At 42.5% G+C, this 26312-nt stretch overlaps 1 protein-coding gene across 1 annotated transcript in view; it reads right to left on the bottom strand.

Moving 5' to 3' along the window:
- pot1 (protection of telomeres 1 homolog) overlaps positions 1-26312 on the bottom strand; it is a 72002-nt gene that overhangs the window by 28705 nt on the left and 16985 nt on the right. The window contains exons 4-10 of the mRNA XM_071915203.2: positions 24622-24722; positions 19433-19540; positions 18350-18412; positions 15297-15423; positions 12663-12793; positions 11610-11900; positions 7545-7700 (exon numbers count right to left, since the gene is read on the bottom strand). Of these exons, the coding sequence (XP_071771304.2) occupies positions 7545-7700; positions 11610-11900; positions 12663-12793; positions 15297-15423; positions 18350-18412; positions 19433-19540; positions 24622-24722 (977 nt within the window). The remainder of the gene's footprint in view (positions 1-7544; positions 7701-11609; positions 11901-12662; positions 12794-15296; positions 15424-18349; positions 18413-19432; positions 19541-24621; positions 24723-26312) is intronic.

The raw sequence follows: 26312 nt of genomic DNA, 5'->3' as shown, positions 1-26312 counted from the left end.
TTTATCCAGGTCTTCAGTAATTAATTCTCAACCAAAGACCTTTCTCTACAGTCTTTACCTCATTAGATATTTGGTAATAAGGTTTTGAATTGATTCAGGATTCAGTCAGTGATGACTCACTCCTCTGTACTGAACACTATCAAACATCACGCTTTACACCACGAGAAAAGTATTTTCTATAAATTCTCATGTCTGTTCTTTACTGAGCAGTAACTACTTAAAGTCTCCATGAAATGAACTCCCATTACTTTTACCTCCTGGAAAACAGAGTATCTCTCATGGTGACATCACGCTGCACCAGGACACAAAAATATAGATTTCTAACCAATAAAACAAACCCGCCCCTCCACCCCTCCCATCAAATAAAATTGCCTTTCTCTCCCTGACACCCTGAATGATCCCTCACTGCATTAAGTCCCGCCCCCAACATCCTGTTTCAACAGGAAAAGCATCAAACCCAGGACGTAAAGATGCCATTTAATGCAGTCTTTAATAAAAGTAAGTACAAGTTTTAGTGTGAAAATTTGACTTTAACTATCAATCTATCTCCTTAGCAGTGAATTTTCACACACCTCTGACTCTTCTTACACATTTCCTTGCTCTGTGGTTGCGTCTTCCCCCTCTGTTCCCATCTATGTGACGTGGGACTGTGCAGCAACTGTTTGGAAAAATCTAGTTTTGTCCACTTCTCAATCATTGGAAGTGACAAGGAATGGAAGCTAGTCGGTTGAGAGACACTTCTGTGTTACAACACACCAGTGTGTGTCTATTATACAGGAAAGAATTGTCTGTAGCACTAATGCAGGACGGATACAAGCCAAATACGAGAAGCGGGACTTGACCTCGCTCAAAGAGTAACTTCACACTCATTAATTCAACAATTTTCAGGCCGAATGAATTTGTTTAAGCTTGTTTACAGCACTTTGATATGTGTGACAAATTGCACATAATGAACCAGCTTTGTTTTTCTGCAAAGCCCCTTTAAACCTCCAGGGTCAAGTGTCAATTTGTGTTGGAGGGCAAAATCGAGAGCTGCTGAAACAGTGAAATAATCCCTGCCTGGTTTCCCAGAGGAAGCTTTGAACCGAGTCTGTAACAGCAGCTGACAGTTCATTTGATACAAGGCTAATTAAGAAAACTAATCAGAACAAATCAGCATTACTTGGGCAGAATATTTACAAATTAAGCAAATGGTAAGATTGTTAAATTTAAGGTGGGTTGCAAGAGGTGAATGCACACACACACACACACACACACACACACAGCTTGAAAGATAACACTTTGCCCATCAAGAATGTTTTTGACACGATGCCATGAGCTGTGGCCTTCACAACACAAAGCTAAGTAGCTGAGAGCATCCGGCAATTTTGTACCACAAGACATGCTGACACACCCAAACATCTAAAAGCGTTTCCTCCGACACAGACGGAGCCGATGCTGTTAGTTTGTGTGCTTTAACAGCTGATGTGACAGCCGAGCAAGGCAATCCGCCATCGCTCAAACGAGCCGAGGCCCGAGGCTTTTAGGATCTAAGGTTGTTTCAAGCTCCAGAACCGAGGGGGAAAAGGGTCAATGCTCCATCACTCATTTACCCAAACATAATCTGCAGACAAAGTCCTGGGTTTAAGGCACGTGGAAACAAACAGCCCTGCCTGCATGGGATTAGCTTTTCTGTAGGAGGTCAGGAAATGTCATTTTCACTGCCGTAATTCAGTGATTTTAGTGGCGTTAGAACAATGTTATCTGTGAGTACTACAGGGTGGCAGTAACAGGAGTAAAAGCAGTAACAGCAAAAGGACAAATAAGCTCGGCTGTCTTGTCCTCTGACACTTCTAGCCTCGCCCGGCTCGACAGTCTGCCCAATACTTTGCAAGGTAATTTAAAACAAAAACAAATCCCATCTTGATTGTTGCTGTGTTCTCAGCAGGCAACATCCACACAGGCTGTTTTATGCTGAAAGGTTGTAGGTGGAATTTCCAAAATCATAGACATGCCAAGTAGGATTTTAAACGGTTGCGGCTTGTAAACACGACTTTCAAAGCTGACCCCTCCTCTCTAGCTCAACAAGACGTGAAGCCACGCCCCCTGAACACAGTTACCAGAACGGTACAAAACGCAAGTACAGCGAGGAGAAACACCAAGCAGACGAGGCTCGTTCCAAAACAAGAGTGAATCTGTTGGATTTCAGCTGTTGGTGAGTATTGATGGAGAGGATGAGGATGAGGATGAAGAGTGACGCAGAGTAGGTCTGTTTTCTGTGGGACAGGTAGCTTAGCTAGCTAGCTAGGTATCAGCTTTTCTACTACAACAAAGTTATGCTAACAGCGGTAGCTAGCTGCAGCTCACACACACACACTCGCTCTGACCAGAACTCCAGTTCTTCTGTATGAGAGTTCAGACCGCTACCGCAGCCAGCGAGGCTTTTAGATATAAAAGGACTCAGCAGTGGTCTTGGTTGCAGGACTCACCTGCTGACAAAAGGTCAGAAACGTCCCGAACATTCAGAAATAAGAAGATCCAGGCAGAAGGCAGCAGGCTCTCTGCAGACACACACACTGTCACACCAATGGACCATAAGTAAAGATTGAGAAGGATCATTTTTGGATGAGATTATGCTATTTCAAGGGGGAAAATCCTGCTCAGTAAGTCTTTAAACAACTCCTTTATAATCATGGGGAGTAATATTGTGTAGTGGGGTTATCTTGTAAGGATGGCTGAAATCACAGGAAGAATTACATCACTAGCGTTGTCCTATATTACTTCTTTACAACTGTTTGAGCTGCACCTTCCATCTTAGTTCAAATGCAAACATTATGAGGACAAAGTTATTGGCTTCTCCTCAAAACTCTGACAGTTCAATAAAGTGTTGAACTCAGCTGACACTCCTGACTGACAGGCAGGATGCAGAGATGCTGCGGGTCCAACATCAAACCACAATCCAGACAAGAAAAGGAGACAGACACGGATCTGTGGGACGAACTCCTGGGAGTGATTTTGGCATCTGGAAAAAGCTGCCACCCCACAGAGGAACAAACTGCTCACACTGCACTCTCATTTAAAAAAAAATAACAGAAAGCCCTCTGAACTCTCATTTAACACAACATTACTGCTACTGCTAACCCTTTGTCACATCTACTGTCTTCACATTTTCCATTTTAAAATTCTAGACTTTGACTTCTTCACTGCTTGAAGGTTTTGGTCTATTTGTGTGGGTGTAAGTGGGTTGAAAAATTTGACTGTAAACAATACATTATCACTCTAAAGCTAAATATTAACTGCCACAACAACAAATGAATCCCACATCCCAACTGAAATCTTTTTCTATTATTTTACAGATTTTTTTTGTGCAATTCATAAACTTAGCCAGCTGTAAATTACCACATGCATTATCCAGACTTTCCAGACCTTACTTTGCACCCTGTATAGCAGTGAAAACCAGATAGGAAATCTGATGAGGAACAGAGGAATTACTGTGTCCAGTCTGATTTACAGCCATTGATTTTCTGTTATATTGGAAACATCAATCCAATCCAGTCTGTTTGGAATGGAATTCTCTCTTTCTGATGTTAAGAGCAAGTGTGTGTGTGTGTGTGTGTGTGTGTGTGTGGTTGAATTGTGTGTTTAGACTGTATTTGTGTGAGTGTGATTGCATGTATCGGGGAAGAACATCCATCTTTATTCTGGTCTCTAACACAGAATCACATTGTGTCGGTCACAAAGTCACACTAGATAAGAAGACAAAGCGAACACACACACACACACACACACACACACACACAAACACACACACACACACAGCTGCTGCCTCTAAAGGAGCATGGACATGTCAAATGCCGCTCATCACCTGCTGTATTGTTCCCGGCTCTCTGCTGCTGATGCCGGCCCCATTATTCACAGCCTGTTATTACACAGCTTTGTTGAATACTCAGTTCTGATTGGACGATGAACACACAGAGGTCTGTTATTTTCTGAAAAAGAGATCCCTGTTTCTCATCTAATCGTATCACTCTGCAGTCAAGAAGTCTCCGCTCCATTTTGTTGATTTCTAATCAAACCAGTAGACAGTAAACATGTCGTCTCCCACGAACGCTGCAATAAGTACAAAATATGTTACCTCATGTTTCCTGATTGATATACAGACAATTTTGACATTCTGAAAATGAATTTTGAATATGCCAACAGGGAGCAATGAGACGCATCATTCCCCTGTGTTTCCTCAAAATCCAAACAGCATCGCCTGAGATATTGTGCGTGGCGTACAGACAACTAAAACAATCGTTGTAGCGCCCCCCTCAGGGTGATCAGTGTAATTTTGAAAACGCTGGAATGGAGCAATGACACACATCATTTCCCAAAGTTTGGTCAAAATCCAATCAGTGGTGTGTGAGATATTGAGATGGACAGATGAACGGACGGACCGGGCCGATACATAGCCGATCCCTAGATATTTTCGTGGGGGAAAATTAACTGGTGCCAACTTATGCTAAAAAGACGCCTCTCCTTGGTTACTGCAGACAAACACTTAGCTGTTCAGCACGTCTCATTTTACAATACATGGGAATGTTTGGTTAATTTAATCACCAGCCAACAAGTAGGTTTAATCTCATTAAGCAGCACATGGATGCTACAAAACTGATCACAAGTAGTCATCTTCCTGGATTAGTTTTTGCTGCCATGGTTGCGGTTCTGCTAGGTTATGTCTTTGGCAGAAGCTTGGAAATTACTTTAGCTTCAAATAATATCATTTTTGATCAATATTTCATGTCAAATGATTAATATCTTTGGCAAGTAACTGTGTAATAAATGGGATGAAGTACAGAGAGGCCGTCATTATTACAAAGTCCTAAAAGGATGATTCAAGACAGATATTATCACTTGCTGTCTTGCTATAGATTACTTAGTGATCTTTCCTCTTCTCCTTACCTCTTAATTTACATATGTCCCTTGTATTTCTCTCTTACATGATCATTCTAGGATGACTGGAATTTTGTCTGGGCATTAAGACGCGACCCCTTGACCTCCTTACTATTAGTTCCTTCTAAAGTTGGTGATCGAGGAAATGAAACTTAATTTAGTGTTGCACTCATAAGTCGTTCTGGATAAACGCCACATTCCTAAATACCTAGAAGACATTTATTTATGTGTCTGATAAAACAACCCAATGGTTTTATTTTCATCTATACCTAATGTCTGTAACATCTTTCCAATATCGCTTTTGTATTGTTTTTATTTTTGTAATGTGTACTTATTTAATGTTTATAACTCTGAGTGAATGTTCCTCCCAGTTGGTATTGTCTTTTTTTGCCTCGTCTGCATTCTGCCTGCACTTCTGCACTTTACCTCGCACAATCTGTGTTGAGGAGGGACACGTTAATACAAATATCTATCTATCTACCCAGAATGCAAAATGTGGTAACGCAAATTAGCGCGGCCAAGTGGTTCGAGGGACCATCCTGTAGCCGGAGGTTCACAGGGTCGATTCCCGCAGCAGCAAATGCGTGTCCATCAGCAGCCATTTGTCCCGTGGAAATGTGCTTGAGCAAGACGCTGAGCCGCGACCCGCTCCCTCGCCGGGAGGCGTCACGGATGAGAGCGCCTGATAAACGCCTACAATGCAAAATGTAAATGTACAGAAAATGAAGAGGTAAAAACCCTGATGTGGTCCCATCGAGGCGGAGTGGGAGGTCACCACATCCTCCACATCCACCGCCGCGTCGGAAACAAGACGCTCCTCAGGAAGGGGTTACTAACGAGTCTCGCAATTACACAACTGTATGCTAATATCGCCCTATCTGCACCGCTGATAAAGAAGATGGCTGAGGAGCGACGAGGATCAAAGCGGGAATTATACATTCTATAGGACGAGGAGGAGAGACGGCATGAGATGGAAATGAGCGAATGACGATTGCAGCGCTTTTAAAAATTCACAGCTATTATTGTGAGCGAGGGGGAATCCGAGGTGAGCCCGAGGCGCTCTGAGCACCAGGGAACCAACTGTATTTGTGTTTTGTAGAGCAGAAAGAGAGAGAACTGTTTGAAAAAAAGCAAAAGGAAAGAAGTCAAAACTGTACTACTATACAGTAAGGAAGGATGGGGCAGGAAAAAAACTGTTAGGAATTGAAATTAGCTCCAGTCAATGCTGGTCAATTCTGACTGCGGCTGGTAAGTTTGTCCACTACTAGTCACTTTGGCAGAAAACCAGCCATCATTTGGAGGTCCTTTTGTTTTCTAGAAACCTAGTTGGCTAATGAAGGAGTGAAAATGGCTGCTGTGTTCAGGATTTATCAGTCAGTAAAAAAGTTAGGTCCTGCTCTGCATGTATTCCACCTCTTGCTTCACACTCGGCTACAGGCCGGGTCAAACAGTATTAGCAAATACTTAAAGTAATAATCCATTTTCATGTAAATGTCTGTCCTGCTCCTCTCTCTCTGCTCTAACTCAACAGTGATCCATTTGCTGGTGTCTGGTAGCTCTTTCCTGGGAAGTGATGCGTTTTACGTTTCCGGTTTGCTTGGAATAAACAGAAGAAGAAGAAGAACTGGGTAGTTAGTATGAGCAGCGATAGCCACCATGGCTGAACAGACAAAGAAAAGAGACACTCAAACTACAGCAACAGAAAATCCAAGCTCCGCCCACACTGTTTGATTGGCAGGTGATCTCTAGGAAAAGCAGTGCAGAAACACCACAGTAATGAGCGCTGAGCAATAAAGATGGAGACTAAATTCTAAAAAGGATCTCGCAAATTACCACTTCAACATCATTAGTTTTGTCCTACTTTAGTCCCTGATGGATAGGTTTGCCACACAGACCAACACAATGTGCCAGAGTGCCAGATATTTTGAACAATCACAGGAAATAAACAGAAGAAAGGAAAAATCTCACCAAACACCATCTGAATTATCGTGATGCAGTAACGCCCACCCATCTGGTACTGCCTGCAGGTTAAAACAAACGCTATGGTCTGCTCGCTGTATTCTGGTATGACTGACTGATGCATATCAAAGCAAAATCATTGTGGAGTCAGTAGCTCATAAGCCTAAGCTGGTGTGGTTTTAAGTCAGAGAGATTCCCTCAGCATTACTCCCTAATCTCAGCAAAGATAGAAGACCTGTTTTCATCTTTGATTTGCCCAGGGAAGATTGACTGAGGCTGAGGCTGTCTGCTCTTTCTCAGCAAGTCTTTGTGTCACATTCAGAAAGTTACACATATTCCTAGCTGGGAGCTGCCCAGTACAACCACAGTCTCCTACTGGTGGCCACTGAGCAGCCGCACTGGAACGTCAGCAGTAGTTGTTAAGGGAAGGGAGAGCGTTTCTCATTCATTTTCACTGACCAGATGTTCACATTGGGTCTGGGATTCGAACTGACAACCTTCCAGTCATAAACACACTTCTGTATCTGTTATTACTGTGGCTGACGGGTGCAAACGCCCAAACAATCGAACGGCCCAAAGCAATCGCAGATCCTGTGTATTGATAAATTGCTTACACCTTGATTTTGCATCTACATGCATTAAGGCCTTGGGCTGTGTCGATGAACTCTGACCTTTAGCTGCCTGGCGAACTCAACATGGTTATCGTAGACCAGGACGTTGGCGACGAGGTTCTGTCGCTCCTTGGAGACGGAGGAAGATCCCTCTGTGACGCCTGGCTCCGCCGTCACCTTCAGCAGAGGGTGAGGACATTTGGTCCCGTCCCAAACCTGCCCATAACAACAAGACACAAGATTTAAGAAACACAATTTGCAACCTCTTGACCAGGACAGGATACAAGACTTTTGATACAAGACTCGATTCTTCGATTCCAGGCATTTGGGAATCGAGAATCGACTCCAAAGCCATGGAGTCGATTCCACACAGTATAGAAAATGTAGATTCCCCGCACGCGCATACGAGTGAATCCCAGAGTGAAAGAGAGAAACTGTATCTGCCGATTCTGATAAGTGAACAAGTGGCTCAAGTTTGCTGGCAACAGAGTGAGAGAGCAGGGGAGGGAGAGATTAGACCAGGTGTTAGACACTGTCGCTGACTGCTGAGAAAATGCCTAATTCTACACCACACACATCGGTATTTTAGTTTAGAGAGAGATGATAACAAGGTAAGACATCAAATTTGAGACAAAAGAATTGCACTGTTCATTTTACAAGATCTGCTATGTTTTAGTTTTTGTAATCGAGAATAAAAAATGTTTTGTCTAGAATCAACTCTTGGAATCGTCTCCGTCGATTCCCAATACTTGGAATCGGAATCGGAGTTGATTCCAAAATTTCTGGAATCGAACAGCCCTATCTGGTCTAGAACAGCGGTTCCCCAGCTTCCCAGGCACCCAGGGGTCCCTGAAGGGGTTCCAGGGGGTCCAGAGCAAAGTGAAGATTAGTTTAATTTCACTATTAATGAATTCACTGTTAGCACTGAGAGTGTATAACATATAATATATAATAATGACTATTCTTATCAGAGGTTTCACTCTCTCCCCAGTTATCTCCCCACTTACAGCAGAGCCGGACGGCAGAACTTCTCTGATGGGATTTCCTGGGAGAAAACTTTTATCAAACGGCGGTCCGTGGTTTAAAGCGTCTACTTGGGGGTCCGGGACATGAAGAAGTTTGGGAACCACTGGTGTAAAGGCTACAGTGTCTGGTAAATCCCAAAATTCACCTGACACTTTAACTATGTTACCGAGCAAATAGATGTTTAGAAGAGAACAGGACTGAAACTGATGGTTGGTTACCTGTAGAGTAAACTAACAATTAACCGGCGTTTGGCTGGAGGTTGATAGTAATTTCCTTCCCTCCTTGACTATACAGCTATTACAGTCCAACTGGCCCAACTAACGCCAGTAATTAGGGAGTAATATTAATATTTTCCAATTTGTCTCTCAGAGTCTCTATGACAAATAGTTGAACTTTAAAGTAAATCAATCCTAAAAAAAACATTACATTATCATATCCCTCTCAAAAAACAGAGTTCCAAATACCACTTTCACTAGGGCTGTGCGATATTGACAAAATCAAAGATCACAATATTTTTGACCCACTACCTCGATATCAATAATGTGACGATATTTTAGAGATGACTATTGGTGATTTACACATGAGAACATTTTGAGAAATGAGTATTAGTAGTAATGTGGACATGATGGAGAAGCAGGTTGAGACATTCGGTGTTCATTTCACTCTAGAACTCTACAAGTCAAATAAGTTCCGAAAATTGTACAACAGTAAAAGATAACTAACGCAGCCTTTGAGACCAGGAAAAGACAACATTTAAGCTAAATCACAATATTAAAATCCCAGAGGATCTCTAGTCTGAGATCACGATATCGATATTATATTGATAGTTATCACCCAGCTCTTCCTTACACACTGGGTTTTTCTGCAGATTTCCCCCCTAAAATAGAGTAAATTTGAGATTAACCATAAAGTGAAGTCTAGATTAAATGTGAACTGAACCGTAAGCGATTGACCACGAGTAATTTTCATTAGTGCATTATGGGCACAGTATACAGATATATCTGTGACAGGCCAATATGGCCTGATATATGGCTCTGATATATCTGTCAGGCCCGAACAACTACACATTAATACACAAGGCTGGCTCCGAGCCGCTAAAGAAGGCAATGAGACGCGGCTGGCAAACAACCAGGAATCGCCAGCCAAATCCTGTTAAATTTATCTACTCCACCACCTACTTTGGCAGCCAACCAACCATCATTTGGAGGTTCATTTTCTATTCTAAAAAACAATGTGGCAGGTAGAATAGTGCAAGTGCCTGGTGAAATGCATGAAATCACCTGACGCTGCGGCCAGAGGACTGAAAAGTTAATTTCCCATGTTGAATAAGACAAATACAGACTGAGGGCAACCGGGATGGAGACACAAGGGATGTGAATGGAGGGAGAAGACGGGAGCACAGCTACTAAACAAGACAACAAGTCACAGTGACATCAACTACAACAAGAAGACATCACCTGAGGTAAAAAGGACGGCAAAGAGGAGGGAAAAAAACACAAGATGGCAATAACAAATGAAGAGCTCCCACTAAAAACAGCCCCGGGACGCTCTTTATCTCTTTCCTGGTGAATGTCATGTTGCTGTCTGAACAGAGAGGTTATCAGGCCTGCAGGTCTATCGCTTACCGGCAGGCAGCGTTAGACGCATTAAGACATAAATAAACATGATGAAATATATGGAACGCAGCATAGGAAAGATTCAAATGAAGACACACTCCCCGAGGTGTGTGTGAGAGTGAGAGCGAGCGAGCGGGCTAGTAAGTCAACGGTTGAGTGTGTGTGTTGCTGTATATGTGTGTGTTTGTGTTTGGTTTGGAGGCTAAAAAAAACGAAAAATAATGTTTTAAGTCTTTTTAACAGACAGTGAGTCAGTTTCAGCATCTTTGCTGGACGCCTCCGACTCCATTTGCTTCCAAATTTTGTCCAGAATATTATTGTTGACATGCTGTGATGTTGCAGAAACCTGTTTTTGTCTTTGTGACTTTATTTTTAATCAGCCTCTCAGTATTTTACACAACTAGATCAAGGCACTTTCTGTATCTTTCTAACTACGCCATGCTGTCTATATGTAGACTGACATGTAGAGTCTGCTGTCTGTATGTAGACAGGAGGGATGGAACGATCTGCTTATCTCACGATACGATTCGATACGTGATCTGAGGTTCAGGATCAATACAACCAGGATACGATGTAATAAATAAAAGTTCAGTGACAACAAAGTCTGACTGTGCAGAACTCTGTTTATTTCTGAGACACAAATCTTTCTAGCGATGCCATTGGCTGCTAGAATGTAAACAACAATTTAAAAATGTCATTACAAAGTGACAATAATATAATTTGGATGGAGAGCTTGTGAAACTGTGATGGTCAAGAGTCTCATTAGTGATTACTACTAGGGATGCACCGATGCCACTTTTTCAATGCCGATACCGATTACGAGTATGAAAGTTTAAGTATCGGCCGATACTGAGTACCGATCCGATCCGTTACTTTTACTGAACAGTGCAGGCTTACTTCCTTAGTTTGGGGTCAATGGACAAAATGATTGAGATAAAATCTTTGTTTTTCCCACTGTTTGAGAAATACAGGCTTCTATGTGCCACAAATGCATAAAGTCAAGACAGTTTGCTTTTATTTCTTACATGTTACTCATGGCTTTCAGTATCAGATTTTAGTCTTGGGTAAAATCTCCGATACCGATATTCCATTTTAGCCTGGTATCGGCACCGATACCGATACCAGTATCGGTATCGGTGCATCCCTAATTACTACAGCAGAATAACATGGAGCTGATATCACCATTCATGTTCCTGACACACCATACGGATTGACACATTTTTGTATTGCGATATATTGAATTTCGATAGATCGTCCCGTCCCTTGTAGACTGATATAGTCTACTGGGTTCCCCACACTGAAATGTGCTAGTCAAGGTGTTGCTGATATGTTTTATATTGTCACTGTCAGGTCAAAACCTTGTATCTCCAAAACATCACCTTTCCAGGATTTGCTTGATGGCCATGTATTTCTGAGTCTGTCCAGTGGGTTTGGAAGTTCCTGTGGATTTGTTCCACTTATTGAATGAAGTTGCGTCTCCTACCTTCAGCAGGGTGCAGGTGGAGTCGACGGGGGCCTTGGCCAGCAGCTGGCAGGTCAGGTCGAAGTAGACTTTGGGCTGAACGGCGGACAGAGGCACTGTGGGAGCCGGGGGGAGCAGCTGGTTGGCGGCCCAGGACCGGAGCTCCTCCACGGCCCGCCGGTCCTCCTGGTCGAAGTGGAAGGAGCGGCTGGAGGTTCGCGGCTCCACGGCCCCGCCCACCGTCCCGTCAAACGTCACCACCGAGAAACCGAAGGTGTTGATCAGAGTGATGGAGTCGTTGAAAAGCTGAGTCTGCAGAGAGAGATGTTTTACATAGTTACTTATTCTGAATTTGGATTTGTCATAAATTATTCTAGATATTAATCACCACCTGTAACTATTGTATATTACATATTCTCAGTTCAAAATAGTGCCACAATTTTCTCCAAAATGAATATGGTTTGAATATGTAAACTGCTGTTTGTTGGCATGGAAGTTTTATAATTGACAATACTGTTTGTTTGGAAATATCATGTTGTGCTTTGTTTTCATCCATCAGAAGGTGCAAGAAATGGTGCAATAGGTACTAAAGTTTTGTGTTACAATATACAAATTTGGTTCAGCTGCAACACTGTAAATGCCTAAAATGTAAATATACAGTATATACACTGATAAATCAAAAGGGAACTATTATTATTATTAATACTACTATTATTCTAAACTTAATTTGTTTGGTACTTTGTAAAAGGAAGTTTACAAAGTGCTTTAAAAATCAAACATCAAGTTGATAAAACAAATTTAAACAAGTAAAAACAAGAAGGGACTAGAAGACAAAAAGATAAGAACAGAGGGTAAAACAATGCTAATGTTAAATACTAAAATACTAAAAATATCACATAAAAACAAGTCTATAGACATAGGTTTTAAGAAGTGATTTTAAAAGATGATGCTGATGCTGCTCGCCTCAGGCAGGTCGTCCCAAAGTCGAGGGTCCCGAGACCAACAACGAAAATATAAGATGAGGTTTAAAATATAAGTTTGCCAATATAAGACCAGCTTTAACCCCGGCTGTACCTTGACTCTGTGCAGGCGGATGATGTCTCCGATCTGGAAGATTTTGGGATGATCGTCGAGCTTCTCGCAGAAGACGGAGCAGCCGACCTTCTGGTTGGAGCGGTCGGTGATCTTCAGCGTGGTGCAGAGGTCTGTGGGAGAGGAACGTCCCGTCAGAAACGTGTTGCCGTCCATGTAAAAGTAGTCAGTGATTCTGCTCTACTGCTGTACATACTCCTGTTAATTACTGTCATGTTTGTGGATGTTATTTTGAGGTTCTTAGTTGTTGTGTCTCTTTATTTATTTATTTATTTATTATTTTGTGCTTCATGCCTTGGTTTTCCTTATGTCCTATTTATCTGTGTATTATGTTTTTTGTAATTGAAAAATTCAATAAACAAATTTGAATAATAGTACATACTCATATTAGAAATGCTATGTGTGTGTGTGTGTGTGTGTGTGTGTGCTTCTTTGTGTGTTTTAAAGTGTAGGTCTGTGAATGCGTCTGCCAGTGTGTGTGTGTACAGTAAGTCTGCACAAGTGCGTGTTTGTGTGTGTGTGTGTGTGTGTATGGGTCTCTGTGTGTATTAGTTTGTAGCTGTTTGTGTGTCTTCATATAAGGTATGTGTGTGTGAGTCTGTGTTTGTGTCTATGTGTCTATGTGTATGTCTGCGTTTGTATTTGCGTGTTCTTGCACATGAATGATTTGTGTGTGTGTGTGTGTCATTTTGTGTGTCTCAGAGTGTGTGTGTGTGTGTGTGTGTGCTGACTCTCCTGTGTCTGATCAGATGGACTTCTTAATATCACTGTTTGCTCTCGACTTTAATCGACACCAGCAGGATCCAAGCTTGACAAAGCCTCCGCTGCTGCTGGCTTTTCATTAACCCCCCTCCAACACACACACACACACACACACACACACACTCATACACACACTCATACACACACACTCCATTCTTCTGGCACATCGCTGCAGGACAATAGGAACTGGATGGGCTGCTGCTTATTGCTTTACTGTCACTTGCATCGCTCCTCGTTCATAACTGTGACAACAGGATCTCCGAACGCTAACCGCTAGCCGCACCGCAGGTCAACCCAAAATGACTCTCCATGCTCTACGAGTGTATTAGCAGAGTGTGTTACAGCTGGTTTACAAGGAAATGAAGTAAACGACTAAACAGGATGGTTCAGTGGATTACTGCAGTGTCCTGAGAGTCTGTGTGCAGTGATGAGAGAAATGAGTATCTGAACCAGGCCGTCCAATTCACTTTTTAAACCCCGTTTGCAAACCAGATGTGTATTTAAGTAATAATCTGCAACCTTTTCATCTGTTCTGCTCCTCTCTCTCCTCCTAGAGAGAAAATTGTAGTGAATTTGGACGGGAAAGTTCAAATCGCCCTTCCTGTCTTCATTACCACCCGACCTCTGACACGCCTTCGCCCCCCTCCCGCCATGCAGCCCTCCCAGTGTTTTCCCAGCGAGGGAGACGTTTTTCTCTGCCGCTGCTTTGCGACCATGCTAGGCGTCATGCGTGTGTGTGTGTGTGTGTGTGTGTGTGTGGGGGGGGGGGGGGGCAGTGTGGATAATGGGCACTCCAAACACCAGCAGAGTGAACGGTTTCTGCTCTACTTCTCTCCTGGAAAGACAAAAACCTCCTTCTGCCCATTAACTGATCCTAACCTCTCTGGACCACTGGACCTCTGAGGATCAGTTAATGACAACATGTTACAGTGCCACACACACACACACACACACACACACACCCACACACACACACACACCCACACACACACACCCTTCACTCAGACCAACCCCCTTATCGTCTGTCAGATCACACGGCTCAGACCGGAGGCTGCTGCCACACACTGACTCAGACCTGAGGAGGGTCTGAGGCCTCGTTCACACCTTTCCACGTTAGCCTGCGATACGCCTGAAGCCGTTCATTTTTTTCACAAATTTGACGGAGAGACGTTACGTTCACAACTTCTCCGTCTTCCCCGCTCCGTAATTTCGTGGACTAAACGAATGTTCATATTTTTTTTATAGATTTGTATTTTAATGCTTAAACATGTTATTTACGTTACTTTCACTAAATACACTCACCGGTCACTTTATTAGGTACACATGCTCGTTAACACAAATATCCTGCTCCTCCAAACAGCGAATCATGTGGCAGTAACTCAGTATATAAAGCATGCAGACATGGTGAAGTGGTTTAGCTGGCCAGTGAGTAAATACAGTATATCGATGTATTTTCAGCTACTTAAAATTGGATTACAAGCGGTAGAATCCGTCTGCTTTTTTAACCAATAGGTTAAAATGTTTACTATTTTATTTGTGAGTGTCTTTTGTGCCAACTGTTCCTACAGTGAGGCTGCAGGCCAGCAGGCCAGCGGCAGCCATTACTCCTCCTTCATGTATTTATTCAGCACTGCATTGACACACAGTTCTCACTAGAACGTTACAGAGTATGACATAATTAGTGTGTTATATTGTATTTTTCCACCACTTGGAAAAATTTAAAGTAAATAAGTAACTTAATAAAATGGCAGCACTTTTACAGAATGCTGACCTTCAGGTAATGATTTTATTGTAAAATATTTATAGTGTTTTGGAACAGAACCCTTCATTTTCCCATCATGCTCCTGAACTGACCTGTGCCCCGGCTCTTGAACGGCTGCTTGAAGAAGACGACGACTCCGTAGACGTTGACCACGGCGCCGGGCTTCAGGTCGCCCAGCGGGATGTAAGTGTACTTCGGGACCTTGGCTGTCCTGGAGACCTGAGGACGAATGAAACTGAATCAGAAACAGTATTATATACACAGACAGTGCACTCTACCAGGTTTGAATGGGAAAATCCATAACGCTAAATATGGCGGCTCCGACAACGTAAAACGTGTCGTCAGCAGAAGTGGCCAATCAACACACACATGGAACTTTATTTACAACAACTCACGCAAATTGGGGGCAACATCAACTCTGTCAGCAACTGTTTTATATACAATTATATATTATAAAACATTTATAACATAACTGTCAGCTCCCTACTGTGGACTGCTTGATGACATCACTGCTGACAGCTGATACAATGACAAACCGTAAACCAGATTAGTCTTGAATGTGTTAATCTCACTGTTTGGTGAAGCAGTGGATGGAGCCGCGTACGAACATCAGTAAGAGGAAAAAAGACATTTTTCTGTGTCTGTTGAAAAAATTTTAAGACTCTGTGTTGTTAATAATTCAGCGTTTTTTGTAAATATGTAATGCAAATGATAATATGTATGTACACAGACGACTCCCCATTCAAAGAGATAGGAGTCTGGTCTTGTTAAAAGGGGCTTTGACTGAATTAGTTTGAACGATCAACAGAACCAAGCGCCACCACAGCATGCACACCACGTATTATTTTATATGTGTATTTAAGGCCTTCAGGTGACGCTCTTATCCAGAGTATCTCAAAATGAATGAGAAGGCGGGGCTTCTTACTTGAGGACACTTCGACAGGAAACATGACTGTTGCAGGAATTGAACCTGTGACCTTCCAGTTACGAGACGGTCTCTACCCTGCTGTCCCGCATCTCCCCCAGCGTATTGCTTTTACTTCTTTATACAGCAGTTATATAATCAAAATTGTAAGTACTTGTTATATAAGAGACCAAGTGTTTCAATTTGACAAACTCCACTAACAGCTTTCATAACCCGGGGGAGTGGAGGCCGCCTCAAGGTCAGAGAAGCCGACTTGTAACTGAAAGTTCGGCGGTTCAAATCCCCAGACGGTCTGGGACAACGTGGCAGAGGAGAGTGAATGAATAACGCTCCGCTGCCACAGAACACCTGCTGTAAAACCGAGGTAGTTTGGTGATCCTGACGGTGCGAGGTGCAGCCTCATATCGTATAACCACAGTGAAGAACGGCCTCTTGGGTATTCCTGCTATAGTAACTGTCACATGTGCATACTGACGTGTTAATGATAACCGTGTGTGAGCTGTGAAGCGGAGCCGCCTGCAGAGCTTCTGCAGTACAGATCGCTGACAGGACGAGACTGAGCCAATCGTACGCTGTTGGAAAGGCAGGATTAGAAGCCGCCTGCATGCTTTCACTATTTCATGAGTCCAGTATGATTTCTAGAATAGAGTAGGACCTCTGATCATTAGCGATGGGACGATCTGCTTATCTCACGATACGATAGGATACGCAATATGAGCTTCAGGATTCAATACAACCAGAATACGATATGATCAATAAAAGTTCAGAATTCTGTTTATTTCTGAGACACAAATCTTTCTAGCGATGCCATTGGCTGCTAGAATGTAAACAACAATTTAAAAATGTCATTACAAAGTGACAATAATATAATTTAGATGGAGAGCTTGTGAAACTGTGATGGTCAAGAGTCTCATTAGTGATTACTACAGCAGAATAACATGGAGCTGATATCACCATTCATGTTCCTGACAGCAGAATAACATGGAGCTGATATCACCATTCATTGTTCTGATCGCCAATACGTATTGTCACATTTTTGTATTGAGATATATTGAATTGTGATATATCGTCCCGTCCCTGCTGAACAATGGCTGTTTAACTGCAGAAGTGGCTACTAGAGTGAACAAAATTTACCTTTACCAGCATTTGTCTGGTGGCTGGTGGTAATTTCCCACCCTGACTACATAACATACTATACTACACAAGATAGAATCAGTCTTTTAAATCACTTCTTAAAACGTACTTTTATGGTAACGCCTTTTTATAATCTTTGGCTCTTATCCATTTGTATTCTTGAAGAGTCGAGTAGTCCAGACGCTCATAGACAGCCACTTATAATCAGGTGGTTGGTCGCAGGAATACAAAATAGTCCATATGAAGAAATTATCCAACCGCACACTGTGAGGCTTTGCTGACAATATAATCACATCTTTATTTTTCTTATAGCATTTGCAAACAGACTTATAAAAGTAGTGAATAACGCATTTATTTTTATTCTTGCTGCCTTGTCTGTTATTTGCCTTGTCTGTTATTTATGCCTTTTGTTGTATCCTTGTGGCTTGAACTACTTATTTTCATTTTATTTAATTTTTTTAATCACTACTTCACCTCATTGTCCTTCTGTTTTATTGATCTAGGTCATTTGTTCACTCTTTTATTTCTCTTGATTGTGAACTTAGCACTTAGATCATTATGCTATTATTATTAATATATCTGTAATAAAAGGCATAAAAATGTCTGTGCAGCTACTCCACTTTCCTCCAGAAGCTCCAGTATATCTTTTTTCAGTATCTGGTTTAGCAGTGTGTCTCCCCAGGGTGCCGGGCAGCCAGATGGGCTTCAAGGTAAAAACACACCATTCAACTGCGTCTCGTGTTCTTTTAGTCCGACGGACTCGTATTTACATTCAGTAAGATCTGAGGCTCTATACACTTAAACACACAAACACACATACAAAACCAGCATTTTCAAACACACTCACACAGTCAAACAGACAAACAGGCCTACATATCTGCTGCTCCTCCCTCCCCCCCACTCCATAGAGGGATATTCAGTGGCACAAAGGTCTGACGAAAACATGACACATCCAGGGTCACGTCGGGATAGCCGGTTGTTGACATGAAGCATCCTGACAGGTACAAGACCCCCTCGCCCCTCCCCCCCCCCCCCCCCCCGACAGACTCCACAAGCCTTTCAGCTAATGAGGCCGCAGACTCTGACCTCAGAACAGCTCCTCTTGTTGGCTGCCGGCGGTCTGGGATCAGGAGGCAGGAGGCGGGACACCTGAAGGACGGAGAGGGACGCTTGAGAAATGACAAGTCGCAGTATTTCCTGTTTTCAGCAGCGAGGACAATGTAAGAATAAAATGACAGTTCGCACCCGGAGAGAGTCGAGCGGTTCGGTACCAGAGTGGAACCGCAGGTCCGCCCCCCTGCTGGTTGGGGATACAATCTCTCCAATTTTTGTGTTTTGTGTTGTATTAATAATGCATAATCAGAATCACTAAGCACAACAAAAGTACAATTACTTCTGGTGGCATTGTTGCAGAAGGTTATTGATAACTAGAAGGCAGAGTGAGAGCACAAACCTCCACCAACGCTAAAAAACTCCCCAACTTGCTGTTCCACCCAAACACATCATTCCTGTCACTTCAATTTGAAGTTAAATTGATTTCCTGACTCTGCAATCATCCCCTTAGGATTTGGAATCAAGTCTCTATCTGTGTTGGTTTCATAGTTAAAAGGTTGAAATCCCAGATCCGGATCCCCACTAATCACTAGGCTTGGGCAATATACAAATGTAGTGTGATGCTGTCCCGCCAAAATATCGCTATATTCAATATTATCGTGCAAACAGAATGCCCATTTGGTGTAATTTGCTCATTCCTGCCATTTCCAGGAAAATGGGCTGACTGCGGAAAAGGGAACCAACTTGATCTACCACTAGCAGATTATAGGTTTATAAGTCTATGTATTGCAATCTTAGGTTTATAAGGTTTATATTCGATACCACGGAAAATATTGCAATATTTCAATATATATAATATCACTTGTTCCTCGACCTAATGCGAATCTGTCCACCAAATGTCATGGAAATCTGTTCAGAGGTTTTTGAGAGATCCTGCTGACAGACTGACAGACTAACTGGTGAAAACAACCTGCTTGGAGGAAACTAAGACAGTAACACAGTATACAGACACAACTACTGTACTACAGGGACAACAGGACGTACAACATACAGGAGACTATACATATTACTCTACATATACACATTCCAGCGTTCATTAAAGTACCAACTACTCACATAAATGCAGGCGTCGTCTCCTGACAGATGCAGGTTGCAGGGGTGCAGCTTGTCCTTGTGGACTGTAGGAGACTTGCCTACAGTGAAGCCGGAAGCCTCCAGCACATCCTGCAGGGAAAACACAAGATACACAACTCAACAACAACAACACAACAACAACAGAGAAACAGAGATTACAAAATGAGAGCAATGAGGGAAAGTGAGAGAGAGAGAACAAGAGCGAGATAGAGGGAGAAAAAGACGGCATGTCCCAGAGGGAGGACAGATTGAAGCAGCAGATGTTGCAGCCTGTGAGATGTTAAGTAAGACGTTACGACAAACTGGCAACGATAAGCCAGTTTGAAACAGCTGAGATTGTCTTTTGTTTGGAGCGTGGCGTTCCGCTGCCCCCGAGACGCTTTAAACCACGCCGGGTGCCACGGCCCTCGGAGCCGACAAAGGAACGGCAGATAGTCATAATAATCATGTTACAGAGCCACGCAGTCTGACAAGACCTCTGTAATCTATAGCCGAGCGCAGTGGCAAATCCCCCCGCGCCGCATACGCTTAGACCCAGATGATTTCCTCCCTTCACTGAGCATTACGAGGCTTTGAGTTCCATCAAGACGCTGCTGCAGGAAAACCAAAACACAGTGACAACAGATTAACAACCACAATAAAGTTCCCCGATGTGTTCACTGTCCCTATTCAGGTCATGTAAAGATCCCCCGGCCTGTTAAAGGATACGGCTGGTGTTTTTTAATGCATTTCTTACCGTCAACAAATCCTATGAAAATAACAAAATCAGCAATGATTTTGTTTTGCCATCATCACGATGCACCGGGCCGGCCGACTTTTTCCTCAAACAACTTAATAAGCCGGCTGTAAACACGTTTGCCATCTCAGGAAAGTAGTTCCGTAGCACAGAAAATAGTCCCCGGCGTAATGAAGGATTTGTTCCCATTTGAATTTGATTTGGTAATAACTACAACAGCCTGACTTTTCATGGTAACAGTTAGCGATTTTTAAAATGTAAACTATGTCTTTGTGAGCTGTATTTAAAGGTTTTTAGCTTACAATTGGAGCCAATGACTTCCGGATTGACGGCTAAAAACGGTACATGGGAAGTCAGAAAGTAACGGGAGTAGAGCAAACGCATTGTTGATTTTGTTATTTTCATGGGATTTGTTGATGGTAAGCAATACATTAAAAAACACCGGCCTTATCCTTTAACACTGCTGTAAAGAATCTCAACAGTTATTAGAGCTGAACAATTAATCAAAAATAAATCGAAATCGCAACGTGAACTTCTGCAATTTTCAATTTCTTTAGAGAGAGTTTGGTCCAAACTGGAGTTTTAGAGCTGCAGGTAATCTTTGGTCCATGAATCAAAACCTTTAACTCAAACTCAGTAAATCCTGCACACTGACAACAAAATCGCTTTTCTTTAAACAATTTTAAAGTTCTAAAAGATTTATTACAAGAAAAACTTGCAAAGATATAAATCACAGTATAAATCGTAATTGCAATATTCTGTCAAATAATCCAATTAGATTTTTTGTCAGTATCGTTCAGCCCTAACAGTTATTATGTCCAGATACACTCACCGGCCACTTTATTAGGTACACCTGTTTGTTAAGAACCTGCTGCTCCAAACAGCAAATCATGAGGCAGCAACTCGATATATAAATTGAGAATGCAGACATGGTGCACACTTTATTCACCAAGTTCAACAGAGCTGAACCCTAACCCTAACCCTAACCCAGCACCTCACATTTCAGAATGCGAAACAAAGAATAGACAGCGGACTGTACATAAACACAATACCAACCAGGGTTCGATCAATAACTGAGACAACACTGAGAATATTTTTGGATTGAAGCTGCCGACGGCCGATGTTTCCAGCTAATCTTTACATTTCCTGCACCATGTGTGTCAGTATCTAATGTGAAACTCTTTGTCTCGTTGTTACTGCCATGGATTCCTGTATCTTCATGGTACTGCAGGTGAGTGAAGAGAGTTAGAAAGCAGCACAGCAGACAGTAAGTGAGTCCCGTCAGGACGTCCGTTCCTTCAGAGGAACCACGCTTCCCTGGCTGGGCCCTAATCTACTTTCGGTCCAGGATAATTGCTGTAGGACTTATTGTGACTTTCTCCATCAAGGCGTATCGCTCTCAGTCACTGGGACTGTTGAGATTGTACTAACAATGAGCGGATCTCTGATCTGACTGCAACGGCAGAGAAGACATCCAAGCATCTCTTTGAGGATTACCCCCCCCGCTTTCCTCAAAGCAAAGAAATGCCATCCAGTGATGTGCTTTATGCCTCTGTAATATGGACACCCCCCTTTTTGTTTGGCTGATGAATGACTGTGTGGATACATGATGACCGAGAGGAGAAAACCTGGGATGAAGGCCAGCCGGTCGAGCCGGAAACGGGAGAACAGAATCTGTCGTTTCCCCGTCGGGAGAAAGAAAGAGCCGAGCGTCTGACGGAAACACTGAACAATTCTTTTCTCTCCTCTCTCTGGGAAATTTGAATGTAAAATGCATTTAAAATGCATTTCCTCGGCCAAGTCATGTTTTTATGTTTGTACCTATTGTATGCATTCACAATAAGCTTTGCTGTATCATCAGAACAGAGTGAAGTACATGGGCTTCCTATACACTGTCCATTCCAAAATGCCATGTAAAGAGACACTTTACAATTGCCTTACTCCAGTCTATTAACTTATGGAAATGTATTCTAAGCACACAATAGTATTCTCCCTAATACATTATGTACTTACAAAGGTGTAACAATACAATCCAATACTAATACCAAGTGTACAGACGTAATGTACCAAAAAAAAAAGTTTATTTTCTTCTTACTCGTCTGAGCCAATCATAAAAATAGCTTTTGGAAAATAACATTTTTCCATACAGTGTGATTGGTCAGTTGGGTCAGTTGGATGGTATAAAGGTTGAAGACAGCCAGGAGAGAGTGGAGAGAGATTGGGAAGTGGGGAAGGATTTCGGGACGGGCTGTGATGACGATTTGTCGTTTAAACCGTACATGGTTCTCATCAGGAGACCGGAGTGACCGGCTTTAAACGACCATGTTAGTGGGAGAACAGGAACGGTAAGATTCCCGTTACGACCATAGACTGTAAAACAGATGTAGAGAGTAGTGAGTGTTTCTTCCTCCATTGTCTTCTAAAGGGTCGTTTTGAAGCTGCAGATTGTGTTTACAGACGCCGCCATGTTGACATTTTTTGGAGCCGGAGCAGCCAAAGAGAGGCAAAGGGCGGAGCCAAGGTGGAGGGGGCGGAGTTTGGGTCGTCTGCAGAGCTGCAGCTCCGCCTGCTATTGGCCCGTAATCGACCTGTCGATCACTGGACAGGCGACCTGTCAATCACTAGGAAAACAACTCTGTGTTTTATCTGTTATATCTGTTAATGACACTATTATTTTGAAAATCTCCATAAGGACACACATTAGAAGAAGTGAAATTAGCTACTGAGGCCAAAACCTCTTGTGGAAAAAATGTATTGACTTTATATTTTTATCAGAAGTTGGGTTGTGGTCCATTGACTTGGAGGTTTGGAGTCTTTTTGGAGCCGGACTCTAGCAGACGTTAGAAGAACTGCTGCTGCCGCTACTTCCGATATGGCTTCAAAATTCACCCGTGGTTTTGGCCGCTTGGTTAAGGACCCAAAGCATCTCCGAGCTGCCGCCAGAATTTGGGTCCAGGGGCCGGGCAGGGCGGGGCCAGGGCAGGGCAGGGCCGGGCAGGGCTGGGGCAGGGGGCGGGGGCGGGCATGTCTTTAACACAGTCAAGGGTCCCAGAGGAGATTCACTACCAGCATCAACCCACCTACTGGCTGTGCTTTTATTTGTGGCAGGTGAATCATAAACCTATGTGTGGCTAAAGGTTGTTTTTTTTTCTCATTAGATTCCAAGCCTGCTTGCCTGCTAGGGATCAGGGAACAAGCAGAGCTGGTACACTCGGTCTGTGCCGGATGTGAAAGTCTACACCAGAACAAACAAACATATATCCTGGTGTAGCTAAAAACTCGGAGGCAAACTAGTAGCTGCTGCAGCAAGCTAACAGATGAGACAAGCTCCAGTCACAACAGAGGAGATGTAGCAGAAAGGGAAGAGCAGCTTTTATACCACCAAACTGACCCAACTGACCCAACTGACCCAACTGACCCAACACACCAACCAAAATGTAGAGGAAAACAACATTAAAATACCCCTGTTTGTTAAGTTTCTGTCCCAGGAACCATCTGAGTAATCTTTATCATCACACCAGGGAATGAAATGATCAGCATCATTATATGTCGTTCTTATATTCTGTTCTCTCATTGGGTTAGCTTTTTGTAAATGAAAATATAATAGAATAATCATCCAAAATAGTAACTTTCAATCAGCTGAGGCAGAGAAGACAGTGAATACCACTTTATTGAGATGCTAAACAATTTTTTTTTAGATTCAATTCATTTGTTTAAATTGTATTCATTTAAATTGTTTCAAATCAACAAGGAGAGTAAACAACAATAGATTACCATACAAAAGAGTTAAGTTCAAATTGCATTTTCTCTCCAGGGGAAGATTGGGAACCAACATTAGTTTTTGTGGCTCCAAAGAATAAATACGAAAACACAGCCAGCACTATCCAAATATAATAATAATCTGTTTAAAAATATAATCTGTATCTTTATTTAGCAGCCAATGGCAACAGAACACAACAGAGGATGGACCAGGATGCTGAATTAGTGCTGGCTAGTTCTTCATATTTCTACCATTAGTTGAGCCTCAGCACCTCACTTCTATTTTGCATTTATTTTCTTTCTCTCTGTCTGTCTGTCTGTCTGTCTGTCTGTCTGTCTGTCTGTCTGTCTGTCTCTCTGTCTGTCTCTATCTACAGCTGAACATTATTCTTCACATTCACAAGTGAAATGACTTTCTGCAACTACATACATTATGGACTCACATGAGTGTCGAGACTGAACAATCTGAATTTTCCAGGTTTTTTGAGCAATACTCAAAACGTTAAGATCTGAAAATCAACAGTCATTTTCTATGCTGGTCCAGTCTTTCCAGGCCTGTAGTAAAGTGCATTTAAAGACATCATAACTTCCTGAGTGTTTGGATTTTCTGTTGACTGGAGGGATAACTCTTAAAAAAAAAAAAAAAAAAATCATGAATGCAGTAAGTTCAACCTACCCCTTGATTGACAGCTTGAGAGAATTCCTGAGCCAGCGCTCCAAACAGGACGACGTTGATGGACAGGTGCGCCGACGAAGAGTTCGGCTGGGACTCTTCCTCTGAAAGGAGACGCAAGAAAGTTCTTAGCCAACGATTTTAACCTGGAGCGCTTCAGGAAGCAGCAGTTCAGATCAGAAGGGCTGGAACTGTTTGTGAGGTCTTGCTGTCTGTATTCAGACCTGTCAGTAGGCCAGGCTGCCTGACTGCAGTGTCTAATGGTATACTGTATATATTTACACTACCAGTCAAAAGTTTGGACACCTGCATTTTTCTTTTTTTTTTTTACTATTTTCCACATTTTAGAATAATAGTTAAGACATAGAAACTATGAAATTACACAATAATTGATGGAAAGGCAAAGGCTTTGGAAAGAAATTCATACATAGGCATCAACTTCACTATTTATATTTGTCTAAGAAACTCATTTCAAACATTTAAGCAGAAGCCTTTAGATCAAAATGGCTTTAAGAGAATGAGAAACACAGAACATTCAATCAGGTGGGTCCAGACTTTTGACTGGTAGTGTATATATATATAGGTGGAAACAAGGACAGTATCTCAATGCATTTAAATAAGTACAGGAACAATACGAGCCAGTTCTTTCTCTGTGGTGTTTTAATCACGCTGCTAAGAGATAAGTGTGCCTTGGATGAGACAACAATAGCAGACACTGGCCTCCTTCTACTCTCCACAATCCCATCCACATCCCCTCCAGCTAAATAGCTTACAGCGAGACAATCCTGCCAGCTCCAGACACAAAGCAGCCGGCTGTGAAGGCTCCAAACAGCTCCTTGTCACCAGGTGGCAGGTCGGTTTGGTTAGCAGGGTGGCCACTCGGCGGCCGCCTGTCAAATGCTGGCAAGTCTTTGGCTGCGGCTCGTAAACTGTTCTCCTCTACCAGACACTTTGGCAGGTGACCAGCGTATCTGCAAATCTCATCAAGCTAAATTTAAGGATTTTAGGACAGAAGCCAGAATGAAACGCAAGACCAATTTCACCGCTGAAATATGTGAATGACACTATTAGAATATTGGTCTGTGTGACTGGGCAGATTTCTCAACACTTTAAGACCTCAAAAACAAAATGTTAAACTTAAATGCAACACTAATGGAGACATTTTAACTAAGGTCTTGAATTTAAGAAGCAGTGTGACATTAAGGCCCAGATTCACTTCAGGTCCGTGCAGGGAAAAGCGCGCTGTATCACCAAAATGACCAAATCAGATATAAAGGGGCTTTGGGGCGAAGCGTGCCGCCTTGCTATTAAAGGGTCTAAAAGCTGAAGCTATTTGCAGTTGGGTCCGAAGGGGTTATTTGCTTGCTCAGTGCTCTTTTCAAGGACTTGTTTGCACCACAAATTGATTTGCAATATTTCTTAGTGAATAAAACTCTGCGTTCTTAACTCTGAGGCACAAAAAATTTGCAAATTGCAGCAAACACTCACAGCGCAATAGTGAGTGTTTTTCTGCAGACACCAGGAAAACAACCATTATTTATATTATATATTATATAGCCAAATTGGCTGGGAAAACAGTGAATTTCGGAAACCATCAACCAATGTTGCCAGTAGACAAAAAAGACATTTCCTGCACTGTTGTAGTTGAAAGGCTGCTGGTTTGATTCCTCATACCAACAGTGGCCATTATATGT

The sequence above is a fragment of the Centroberyx gerrardi genome, chromosome 4 (genome assembly GCF_048128805.1).
Source record: "Centroberyx gerrardi isolate f3 chromosome 4, fCenGer3.hap1.cur.20231027, whole genome shotgun sequence".
NCBI classification, from domain to species: domain Eukaryota; kingdom Metazoa; phylum Chordata; class Actinopteri; order Beryciformes; family Berycidae; genus Centroberyx; species Centroberyx gerrardi.
Note: the sequence above shows the minus strand (reverse complement) of the source record. Positions and strands in the feature narration are given on the sequence as shown.